Source organism: Ananas comosus, linkage group 11, assembly GCF_001540865.1.
Source record: "Ananas comosus cultivar F153 linkage group 11, ASM154086v1, whole genome shotgun sequence".
Classification (NCBI taxonomy): Eukaryota; Viridiplantae; Streptophyta; class Magnoliopsida; order Poales; family Bromeliaceae; genus Ananas; species Ananas comosus.
Window position 1 is genome coordinate 8,814,550 of NC_033631.1, and position 13,151 is coordinate 8,827,700.

Sequence of the window (13,151 nt, forward strand, 5' to 3'; positions counted from 1 at the left end):
TCCAAGTTCAATTTCCACAACACCATCAGGCTTATCTTGGCCATGGGAATAATAACCAAGAAAAACTAATTTACGTAACTAATTAGAAAGTAATATATTATAACTTTTTCTAAGCTCAACATTCTTTGGAGAGAAGTGCCTCACTCGCTGCCAACCAACCCAACCGCATGGTGAGTCGGGATGTGGCACCAACCACCCGACCCGCTGCGAACCGCCCCAACCGCATCGCTTCGACGAGTGAGGGAGTGGCATCCTGGCCCCGCATAATGTACTGGCACCAACCACATCCCGCATAGTGTATTAGCCCTAACCGCATCCCGTATCGTGTATTATAATTACACTATATAATAAGTTTATGTACAAAATATTATAGGCTTTAAATTTCAGCAACATGGATTTACCTATATGGTGTTTAGAATAGTAACTTCATTTCCCTAAGCAACATGGATTTATTTATACTAGTGTAGATACCCACGCGATGCGGTGGATAGTTACTGTTAAAGTAAAAAAATTATAAATAATAAAATATTAATATAACTAAATAAAATATTAGTATGTCAAAAAGGTACAATATAAACAATTATATAGTAATCGATGCAAAAGGAAAAAAAATATTTTAAGTAAATCATAATTAGAGTATATAGAAATATACTAATATATGTAATATAGATTGTTCATTAATTTAGTTTGAAATGTGTAATATAGTACGAACAATAATTGTGCAAGCAACATATAGCTAGGGGTGGAACTGGGCTGAGTTTGGGTCGGGTAATACAATGCCCAAGCCCGGCCCAAAAGAAAATGTTGGGCTTCGGGTCGGGCTTTTACCCAATTTTTTTGTGAAAATTAAGGTCCGGCCCAAGCCCAAGCCTAATGCCCAATACCCATCGGGCTTTGTGGAGGTCCATTTTATGCATTTATCATATAATACATAAATGCTTTTATTTGTATAAAATTAAAATAAAATACCTATTTTTAGTTTGATCACATCAAATAAATTAGTATCTAATATTAAATATATCCTAACATGGAACTAAATATTTTGTTAATATATAATATATCCTCATATATATAAGTACATATCATATATACTATATATGACATAGTATATTATTTATTTCTTTTATAGATAAATAATATATATATAATTAAATATTTTATTTTAATAATTAATATATCGGGCTTTTGGGTCGGGCTCGGGCCGGGCTTGGACATACCCAAATAGGCCCAAAATTTCTTCGGGCCTAAATTTTTAAACCCAGCCCGAACCCAAAGTTATATTTTTAATACCCAAAGCCCGGCCCAAATATGGCCCATCGGGCCGAGCCTTGTTTAGGCCCGGGCCCAGTTCCATCCCTACATATAGCATTTCTATAACATATAGCATTTCAAAATATTACCTATTCATGTCAAATCGCTCAAATTGAACCAAAAAAATTCTAATTAACTTCAAAATATTGCTAATTCTCACCAAATCACTCAAATCTATATAAAAAATTGTTATATTTGAAAAAAAAAAATACTCACGGATGGAATCGGTGGTATGGAGATTGTAAAGACGATATGTGTAGAGAAGGATCGGCACAAGAACATTCAAATAGAATTAATCTTCTAATGATTGATACTGAGAGTCTAAATTTAAAATCTAATTATTTTATATATTAGATAAATATATTTTAAAATTTCATAATAAAATTAGCAAAATGAAAAAATGAAATGGTGGCAACATGCGAAAAGGCAAAGACTTATTCAAAGTTGGTCTAGTAATCAATTATGATTATAATTATCATTAATTAATAAAACGTTAATATACAAATAATTGATGAAATATTAATGAATCATATGCTATACGTTCAAGAACATATAGTTGGGAGGAGAGGGGATGGGGTGGGGAAGAGTGAGTTATTACAAAAAAAGAAAAAAGAAAAAAAGAATTAATAGATGAAACGTTATAGTTAATAAATAAAATATTAATATAGAATTAATTGACGAAACATTAATGAATCATATACTATAACGTATAGCTTGGAAAGGAAAGGGATTAATAAATTATTATATTATATTATATATTATTATTATGAGGATGAAAATTTTTTTGCCACGTGACAAAAAACATTATAGCTTCATTTAGATTAATAATAAAAATAAATAGTGTTTAGGATAGTAATTCCATTTCCCTAAAGCTGGGGGCGACTTCGGCGGCTGTTAGATTCTTTGTTTTTGACATTATATTCGCTTCTTCTCAAGTTTTTTTTTAGTTTGTTTTCTTTCAATTTTTCGCCTTTTTAAGCTCCTTATTGTTTCACTAATAAAGTTACCCGCGCATTACGGCGGAATGATACTATAGAATATAAAATATAAATAAAATAAAAATTTTAAATTTTTTGATTTGATATGGGACTTCAATAAACACAAATATAAAATATAAAATAGATATAGATATAGATATAACAAAATTTATAATTTCGATAAATAAATCACACATAATAATAATAAAATAAGCAATAAAATTTTTTTTACCCTATACACATCTTCATTGCACTATCGATATCGGAGAGGTAAATTCCGATCTTTACATCGCCTTCGCCGCTAGTGTCCAGCTCCTCTTTAGTCACAACCATATCAATCCTGTATCCACAACTGCTTCTTCTCTGTCACTGACTCCAAATCCATCACCGTTTTCTTCTGCAGCGCTCCGTCGCCATCCTCGAAACCCTAATTTCAATCCACACACAACAAAAAATTTTAAAAAGTTACAAAACATGAGCCATTTTTGTGCGCCAAGAAAAAAAGAAAAAAAAAGATATGAAGAAATGGAGATTAAACCATATAAACATATTAATTGAGAGATAAGGGGGAGAAAAAAAAATAATATGAAAAAAAAGATATGAAGAAATGGAGATAAAACCATGTAAACATATTAATTAAGAGATAGGGGGGTTAGGAAGATGAAGCATTAGGTGGAGATGGTATTATGTAAACATATTAATTGAGTAGGGGTTTAGGAAGATGAAACATTGGGTGAAAATGGGAGTGGAAAGAGAGAAGAAAAAAAAGTGAAGGAGAATTTGCCACATGGTAAAAAATTAGGAGAAATAATGTATAGGTATAAATATAGATATAGATATAGATATATAAATATATGTTGCATGTAAATTCATATATATTCAAAATTAGAAAAATCTATTTTTTCCTTCTTGGCCTGATAATTAAGCACCAAAATTAAATGATAGGGCGATCCAATTTACTTTTAAATGTGCTTGGATAAAAAAATATATATTAAATTATCTAGCGCAAAGATGTATAAGGATCAACCCTTTTTTCCTTTTACATTGCAAACAGATGTTTAATTTGACAATTTGAATAATTTAACATGCTCTTTTCTCAAGTGATGTTATTTTTATTTTTTTTTTAAGAGAAAGGTAGTATGCTATTTGATTTATTAATATTCTAGAAATAAATTTAATTAGCAAAAAATATAAAGTAATTAGGTTTTGAAGTTGGAATCTCATGTATCAACCATAAAGTCCTTTGCTAATTATGCTCGGGATGGTCAGCAACGCTGCTATTGATTGAATTATTATGGTACATATATGTTGCATGTAAGTTCCTATATATTCAAAATAAAAAAAGCTCTATCTTTTTTCTTCTTGGTTTGGTAATTAAGCACCGAAATTAAACAATAGGACGGTCCAATTACTTTTTAATGTACTAGGATAAAAAAAAGATATTTTTTATATTTGGTACAATTCAAGCGATTAAAATGACTGTATAAATAATAATTTTGATTAAAAATATAAATTAGATCAGGTTGGATAGAGCTGCCGTTCCGAATAAGACAATAAATGAGAGACAATAAACGAATCTAAGACAATAAATTGTATCACTTTTATGATTTGTCTTACCAAGTCCCCTCTCAAACTAGCCTCTAATTTGTCTTAAAGAAGTATTTAAATTATATAATAGTATTATTTGTTTCTATCATAAGTGTAACTAAAAAGATAGTGCTTTAAATGTAACTTTTTTATTATTAAAATTTTATTTCTGTCAAAATAATAGAAATTTAGTTATATTTAATTTAAATTTATATAAAAATAGGAAAAAAATAGTTTGACAGATTCGAGGCATGTACAGGAGGTGAATTTTTTGGTGGGGTGGATCATCAAAGAAATATTTTATCTCGTTACAAAGGCAGACAGGAGAGAAGGCAGATCTCCCAATTTTGGATTTGCTCTATTTATGTCCCTAACTTCGATTGAGAAAAATAGTCTATTTAATTTTTTGAAAAAATTTAAAGAGTGTCAATTTTCAAATTTTCTTTAGTTGATTGAGCGTTTTTTTTTTTTTTTCAACGGCAAATCGAAGAGAGTGATATTTACATCGGCCGTCTGGCTCAAGATTTATAATGTTTCGATAATATTGTATGTTTTATATTTGAAATAACAAGTTAGTTACTAACTTATTAAATAAGTTTAAGTAGTTGTATATTCTTATTAATAGATTATTAATAATTTTTATCAAATGTAAAAATAAAAATATCACTTAATGTATGATAATTTAATATTTCTATCACTAAAAAATTTATAATGGTTTTACTGTTTTACTAATAACTTTTATATACAGAATTTGAGTTGAGTGGTAATGATGTAAATATTTTTAAACCAATTTGTATAAAAAATTCATTAGTTTTGAGTTTTTACAAAAGTAAACTGCCTTTTTAAGATTTTGCAGATTCGAACCGAATTTTTAGAAAACTGACTAAAATATCCTTACTATAATTTTCTTCCTTTTTTTTTTTTTGTTTTCTCTTCTTTCTTTTTTCTTCTCCGAGAGGGAGGTCGGGGGGGGTGGAGGCGGCCGCTTTGCTTGTCACCGCGACGCGCGCTCGCATCCGGTCGCCTGCGCACCCTTCCTCTGCCTTCCTGGCCTCCGATCCCGCCGAGGCCACGCCCCGATCCTCTTTTTTTTCTTTTTTTTTTCTCTCCGACCCTCCTCCATCACTTCCCCGGCTCCTTACAGTAAAGAGGGTAGCATCACGTCCTCTTGCTCTTCTTTTTTCTCTCAATTTTTTTTTTCTCTTCAACCCCCCTCTACCGCCTCCGTGAACCTTCACGACGGTAACGAGAATAGTGCTTCCGCCTTCACCAGCGCAGGCACTGACGTTGGTGTCGGAGAATGAGGACTCGGAATAAGTGTGGGTGAGAGCGGAGCCGGAAAAAAAAAATATAGAAAATAAAAAAATAAAAAGAATAAAGAATAAAATATGAAGAAAAATAGTTTTTTCTGTAAGAAAAATAAAGAACCACAGAGAAAAGAAAAGGATGATGAATTTGCGCCGTTTCAGAAAAATGTTGTACTCTTTCAGGAGAATGTTGCACGATTTTAGAAGAACGTTGCACTGCTTTAGAGGAAAATATACTTTTTTAGATGAAAGTTATACTATTTGAATAAAAGTTGTACTCTTCGAACGAAAATTACGTTATTTGAATAAAAATTACACTATTTCTCCTCATCCTCTTCACTTTCTGGCTAAATAGTGCAATTTTCGACAAAATAGTATAATTTTCTTTCAAATAGTACAATTTTCGTTCAAAAAGTGCAATTTTTATCTAAGAAAGTATTTTTTTTTCTCTCAAGGATGGTAAATTTTCTAAAAAATAAAGCAACGTTTTTCTGAAATAGTGTAACATTCTTTTGAAATTGTATGAATTCATCATATTCTTCTTTTCTCTCTAATTCTTTATTTTTCTTGTAGAAAAATATATTTTTTATATTTTATATTTTATGTTTTTATTTTTGTATTTTCTACATATTTTTTTCTCGGCTTCGCTCTCATCCGTACTTGTTCCGAATCCTTGTTCTCTGGCACCGGCGTCGGTGCCTTCGCCGGCGAAGGCGGAGGAAGCGAATACGGCGCTTTCCTTGTTACTGTCGTCTATCGTGGAAGGTCGCGGAGGCAGTAGAGGGGGTTGAAAAGAAAAAAAAAACGGAAGAAGAAAATGAGAGCAAGAGGACGTGACGTTGCCCTGTTTACTATTGTAAAGAGCCGGAGAGGCGGCGGAGGAGGGTCGGAAAGAAAAAAAAANAATCGAGACGCGATCTTGGCAGGGCCGAAGGCGAGGAAGGTGGGGAGAGGGTGCGGGGGTGAGGGCGAGGGCGAGGGTGAGTGCGAGGGCGCGAGGGACAGAGGCGAGGCCGACCGCCTCCGCCTCACCCTCTGTCTCTGCTTTGCCTCCACCGCCACGTCCATCGCCCTCTTCGAAGAGAAAGATAAAAGAATGAGAGAAAAAAAGAGAGAGAAAAGAGAATAAAAGCATATTTTAATCAATTTTCAACGACTGAATCTACAAAATCTAAAAAAGATGAGTATTTTGGCAAAAACTAAAAACTAATAAATTTTTTATACAAATTAGTCATATTTTTAATAAAAAAATTTGGAGAATAATCTTGTTAAATAATATAAAGCAATCATTATGTATGATTACGGTCCACAGATTACGTGGTAGACCACATCCAGTTACTAGTCTAGTCTCGAACCAACTAGCTTCCTCTGGAACTTTCTACAGGTTTCCCACCTTCTCTACCTCTCTCTCACTCTCTCTTCCGGACGTTTCCATCCCCCTCCTCTATCTCCCTCCCCCCACCTCCTCTCTCTCCACACCACAAACCCTACACCTAACGAAGCGAAATTGTTCTGTCCAAACCCTACTTCACCGATCCCATTCACAAGCTCACGAAGAGCACTGAGAGAGAGAGAGAGAGAGAGAGAGAGAGAGAGAGAGAGAGATGGGTGTCGACTACTACAAGATCCTGCAAGTCGACAAGAACGCGAACGACGACGAGCTCAAGAAGGCGTATCGGAAGCTCGCCATGAAATGGCACCCCGACAAGAACCCTAACAACAAGAAGGAGGCCGAAGCCAAGTTCAAGCAAATCGCCGAGGCTTATGAGGTAATGTTTAATGTTTGATCTAATCTCGGCTCATTTCATTATTCGGCGTAATCACCTAAATTTCGTTTAATCGCTGAATCGCACACACAGCTCATGTCATTTCTCAACGATTAATCTGGGAAATTTCTGAATTTTTTCTCATTTTTTGGGAGAATCGGTTCACTAATGCCGATTTTTTGAGTTAATTTATGTTCCTTTCCAATTACCTATCGTAAATGGCGGAATCATACACAACCCACTTCGCTTCTCAACACTAGGGGATTTTTCTGGGAAGCAGCTGTTAAAGCTGGTTTTTTGATCTAATTTATGCTCCTTTTCACTTAGCTTTCTAAAGATCGATTTTTTTTGCAAGTTTGTTCACTGATCACACACAACCCACTTCAATTTTCAACTATAAACTTGGGAATTTTCTAATTTTTCCTTCTTTTTTGCAAGATTTGTTTATGCGTAGCCATTTTTTAACCTAATTGATGGCTATTTATAGGTCCTGAGCGATCCCCAGAAGCGTGCGATCTACGACCAATACGGAGAAGAAGGGCTCAAGGGCCAGGTCCCTCCCCCTGGATCCGATGGCGGCGCCACCTACTTCTCCACCGGCGGGGACGGTCCCAACGTGTTCCGCTTCAACCCGAGGAACGCCGAGGATATATTCGCCGAGTTCTTCGGCACCTCGAGCCCCTTCGCGAGCATGGGAGGCGGCCCTGGCGGTATGAGGGGAACGAGGTTCTCCAGCTCGATCTTCGGCGACGATTTGTTTGGATCTGCTTTCGGTGGGGGTGGCGGCGGGGATTCGTATATGAACTCGCACCGGGCACCACAGAAGGCGCCGCCAATCGAGCGGAGACTGCCTTGTAGCCTCGAGGAATTGTACAAAGGAACCACGAAGAAGATGAAGATATCCAGGGAGATCGCGGACGCGAGTGGGTAAGTATAATTTGATTAGTCCTTTCCTCATGTGATATTGTTGCCATTGTTTGTTCTTCAACTATCAATTTTTCTCCCAAGCTTGTTGCATTGTGTTAGTTAATTGTTTATTTATTCCTGAGCTTAATATAATACTAGCCAATGTTCTAAAAAGCAGTATATCCAGATGTGGAATAAACTGGTTAAACTTTTATAAAGAAGAATAATTTATTTTAATAATATCTACCAACTACAAAAATATTCACCAATATTTATAAACATAATTATTAAACTCATTAGGAATTATACGAACTGAAATAAAAAGATAGTAGGTTATATTTATATAACGATAATTACATTTGTATGCTTTATTATTTAGCCAAATTTGTATGAATAGTCGTATGTATATGCATAATCATTAGCCATGTAATTTCATTCAACACTGCATTTTCAATTCCACCTTAAAAAAAAAAGAAAAAAAAAAGATGTCTGCATATGTGGTCTGGCTGCATACTGCATCACATATTACATATGTAGCCGTATCAGCCGCTTTTTGGAACAATGATTACTAACAAGAGATATTTTATGTTTGTATATAATTCCCTAGATCGCTAGATCTTACCACTTTTTCCCTGGGACCGAAAAACTAAATGAGGGCACAAATTCCCCCTCTCGGTAGTGTTTAAAACTTTATTGCATTTCCATCCGTGGATGAGATAGGATTAGGCCTCTGTTTAGTTTTCCAAGAGAAGTTTCTTAGTGTCTAAATTTGGCGTAGGTTTTCTCAGCGATTGTTGCATAGTAGTATGCATTTAGTTGATTGTCCAATCTATCCCAATATTTAAGGATAACAAACTTCATCTTTGACATTATTTAGCATAGCCTTGAAAAGTGGAATTAGTTAACACATTGCTCAGTCATAAATGTCTATTATGCTGCTTGCCAACCGAGTACTGATGTTCCAGGACCAAAGATGCATGCTGAAAGATAGTTTCTAGCTACCGCAATACCTTAATGAAACTTCCTTACTCCCTCTTTGGTAATAACCCCTTTTACTTTTTTTGCTCTGCTTCCTGGTATTGGTCGCTATCAGAACAAACTTTCCACTGCTCTCGTATTACAACTAATCAGTTTGCGGGTCACTCTCAGAATTTAATTTGTGAAACAGACTCCCCTACTCCTATCCTGCTTATTTTATCCCTATTCACTCTCTCAAAGAGAACCACCGAGCACCTATCTTAGCATCCACTTTTTTGTTTCTCTCTCTTCTTATAAGTTACCAATGTATAAGGCCAATCAGAATTTTTACCAATAAAAGGCAGACATTTAGATGTGCCTTAATTTTAAGTCCTTCCTAGGTATATATCTCTGTTGGAGCTTTTACTATTTCAACCAAAAAGAAGATTAAATATAGAATGCAGGCTGGCCACAGGGTTCTAAGGGTCAAAGGATAACTACAGTGCTACTTAAGAATTCCACCTTTCTTAAATCCTTTTTTTGATTCTTGGGAGAACCGATCTTTTTAAGATCCAACCTTTTGCTTTTCTTAATATCTTTACCTTTCATATTACAGTTTTATGCCTTTTGCTCTTGGAAAGGGAAAAAGAAATTAACTTACCAAATTCAGTATTATCACTTCTAACATGCATAGTTTTTGTATATAGATTTTACTTGGTTAAAAATTGTCCCAAATCTTTCCTTACATCTCTAGAACTACTAAAGTTGTCAATAGTCATTCTCTCACTGCTTAATAATCAAATTTGGTATGGGATTGGAGTCAATTCTCTCTAGTCGTTATGCACTATCAGTGCAACTACTTAATAGGACCACCGACAACTGTAGGCATGTTATCATGGGTAGTTGTAGTCCATTATTTTTCTTCTTCGGTGATTATATTTACTCTCCCTAACTTGCACTAGTTATCAAGGAGGGTTGTAATATTTTGTTCAAGTAAATCTATACTCTATACTTGTGTGTCAACTCTATACTCTATGCTTGTGTGTCGACTCTTTATTGTCAAACCATATATAGTGACAGTACCCAGTTTTTCAATTTGATCATTATATTAGGATTAACCTCTATTGAATGACCTTGAGCATATATATATATGTAGTTATAAATTATGTGATACCAAGAGGTTCTTCGCTATGAAATCTCATCTTGTTTCTATTTTCACCCATGGCTTAAATTGTTTCAACTGTCTATACAGGAAAACAATTCCGGTGGAGGAAATCCTGACGATCGATGTGAAACCTGGTTGGAAGAAGGGAACGAAGATTACATTCCCAGAGAAAGGAAACGAGCAGCCAAATGTCATCCCCTCCGACCTGGTCTTCATCATCGACGAGAAGCCCCACCCTGTTTTCACCAGGGATGGTAACGACCTGGTCGTGACCGAGAAAGTACCGCTAGTCGAAGCCCTAACCGGCCACACTGTCCATCTGACGACTTTAGATGGCCGGAATCTCACTATTCCCATAAACAACATCATCTATCCCGGCTACGAGGAAGTTGTTCCTAGGGAGGGCATGCCGATACCGAAAGATCCATCCAAAAGGGGAAATCTGAGGATCAAGTTTGACGTCAAGTTCCCGACGAGGCTTACCTCGGAGCAGAAAGCCGGGATTAAAAGATTGCTGGGCCAGTGAGCGAAGCAAAGTGAATGTAAATAGGCACCTCGTATTGTTATTTTATCTGCGTGCCAACAACGTACTTGAAAATAAACTGTGTTTGTTGCGTTTTACTCCAGGGCTTGTACGCTGCTTAATAGAGTGTAGAGGAGAATGACAGTTTTGTTTTGAGCCTTTGATCTCCAAAGGCAGGAACTCATTTTCCGTAGCTTATCATTATCTTAAAAAAAAACTTAGTATTTGATACGGTGGAAGCAGGTGCCTCTTCTACAGCTTTAAACATACTTTGGTTTTGTAACATTTCATTATTTTATTTTATTTTAATTATTTATTTTTAATAGAGAGTGATTATTTTGTTTAACTTTTTAATTAAGTCTCTCAAATTTCCTTCTTTTCTCTCTTGTACGGTAGCTTCGTCTCTCTCTCTCTTGTCAAAAACATGTCGTTGATCATCATTTCCACCATCAAAAAGATTTTCTACTTGTTCTCTTTACTGTTTTTGGTATTATTGAAAAAAAAAAATCTTCTTTGGATAGATTTTCGATGTAAGACTATTTAGATTCTAAAATTACATTAAATCTTCTTTGGATAGATTTTCATTAGATTTCCATGATATAGATTTTCTATATTTTATATGTTATTTGGAATGCCTATCAAGTATTTAATCTAATGCCTAAAAGAATATAGATATAAAATTTTGTTTCTGAATTTGGTCTATATTTGGATTATAATTAGCAAATATGTTCCTATATAACAAAAAATTATCCTTTTGAATATCTAAACCTTTATTTTCAATTTTTCTTTAAAAATTTAATCCTATTCATGTTGCATTATCTTTTGAACAAGATACCCCATCCAATTCTTCTTTTTAATTGATAGTTTTTATTCCTCAATTTATTATATTCTTCTTTTTGTTTTCTGTATGAGATTGACCTTTTAGCAACTTAGACTTGTGCCAGTACTATTTGAGCCTATCCAAATTATAATATTAGGATTTGCTTTATTTCTTAAAGTGTTGTATTAGATGTATTGGACGATCTATTAGAAACTCAATCGGAACTTAATAAGTTTTGGCTATTTTTGTATTTTGATTTTGTAATGAAATTTTGGTTCTTATATTTGTTCCGTTGATTAATTTGATATCTGACAATTTACCAATCAATACTCGGGTTAATTAGAGATAAGTGAACTAATGTCTGTTAATTATTTTGGTAAAAATTTTAGCAATATATTAGAAAACAAAAACTCCCTATTGTTTAGATTTTTTTAAAAAATCGGTTGAGTGTGCTTATATAAATTACAAATTGTCGAGAGATTTCAAAAAGGCTTTGATCAGCATATGGGGATGGGACCGAGTGAACGCTAGACACAGAGATTCGTTTGTTTTAGAGCTATTGTTAATAAATTAGATAGTTTAATAAGTTTAAACTTAATTTGTGACTGACATTTTATATTTTAGTTTGGTTAGAATTATTATGAAATTTGATGAATTTAGCGATTATTTTTTAAATTTTCAATAATAGATTTAGTTTTGTGGATTCAAATCGGATTGATATTTAACTTAAATTCGTAATAGATTATTTTGCTCGATATTTGTATTTTTTTTTATCACCTTATAGTTTTGTAATTGAATAATTATAAATATGCAGTATCTCTTGCGTCTCAGGTTCAGAGCGTGACATATTCAGTTCTTTGAACTGACTATGTTAAGAAAACAAAATCGATATTTTCTCTTTATGCTGTTCGAAGATGGAATTCCTACTATTAATGCCGTATATATTATAATCAAATTCACGGTGAAACTTAACTATGATATATCTTTTATATTTTCTGTTGGTTATTTTCAAACACAAGAGGCCACGTGTGTTGCAGAAAAAATGATTAAGAAACAAATCTAAATTGTCAGAATTTTTGTGATTGTTGTGTTAATTAAAATTGGCAAGAAACTGGACAGGGAAAGGTTAAATTATCTGCAAGTATATTGTATTTATTTGTGATTTGAATCTCCTCTCTCTAGTAATAGTAAATTTTAGGAAAAACTTCAAATATCATCTCCGTGATTTTACGCTTCTCACTTTCATACCATGTGGTTTAAAGTGCATAAATTTAGTGCCGTGTAATTTTTTTTTTATCTTTTTTATTATCGATTTCATTAATTTTTTCATTAAATTAGCGACAAAGTTAAAACAAAAGAATAATAAAGTAAATATTCGATAAATCTAGGTGGGGTATCTGAAATTTTTTGTATATAATTTAACCAAATATTAACAAAAAAGCTGACGAAAAGATAAAAATAAAACGACAGTACACTAAATTGATACACTTTAAAACACAGGACACTAAAGTGAGAAAGTGCGAAATCATAGAATTGATATTTGAAGTTTATCCTAAATTTTACTCTGGATATATTAATTCCCCTAAGAAAGAATATTAAAGTAACCAATTTTTGCTGCAATTAATATCTGCAATGAATGATTCAACTCCAAGAAGGTAAAAATGTATGGAGACTCCCTCAACTATAGCGCATTTTGATCAGGGCTCAACTTCCATGTCTTTGATTGAGATTCCTTAAGTTCTATTTTATTTTTGAGCAATTGCTTATATACCCCTAAAAAGTCTCTAACTTTTCGATTTACCCCTCTTAGATGGCTAATATTGAAAATACAC

At 33.7% G+C, this 13,151-nt stretch overlaps 1 protein-coding gene across 1 annotated transcript; it reads left to right on the top strand.

Moving 5' to 3' along the window:
• Nucleotides 6,603-10,764, top strand: LOC109717854 (dnaJ homolog subfamily B member 13-like). Its single transcript, XM_020243791.1, has 3 exons — nucleotides 6,603-6,951; nucleotides 7,436-7,875; nucleotides 10,064-10,764. The coding sequence occupies exons 1-3, from the start codon at nucleotides 6,787-6,789 to the stop codon at nucleotides 10,500-10,502; spliced, it is 1,044 nt and encodes a 347-aa protein (XP_020099380.1). The 5' UTR covers nucleotides 6,603-6,786; the 3' UTR covers nucleotides 10,503-10,764.

Bases quoted from the DNA above. Each gene is read 5' to 3' on its own strand.
- LOC109717854 (XM_020243791.1), top strand. From the start codon at position 6,787: ATGGGTGTCGACTACTACAAGATCCTGCAAGTCGACAAGAACGCGAAC. The intron at 6,952-7,435 runs GTAATGTTTAAT...GGCTATTTATAG, and splicing joins AAATCGCCGAGGCTTATGAG to GTCCTGAGCGATCCCCAGAA. The intron at 7,876-10,063 runs GTAAGTATAATT...CTGTCTATACAG, and splicing joins GAGATCGCGGACGCGAGTGG to GAAAACAATTCCGGTGGAGG.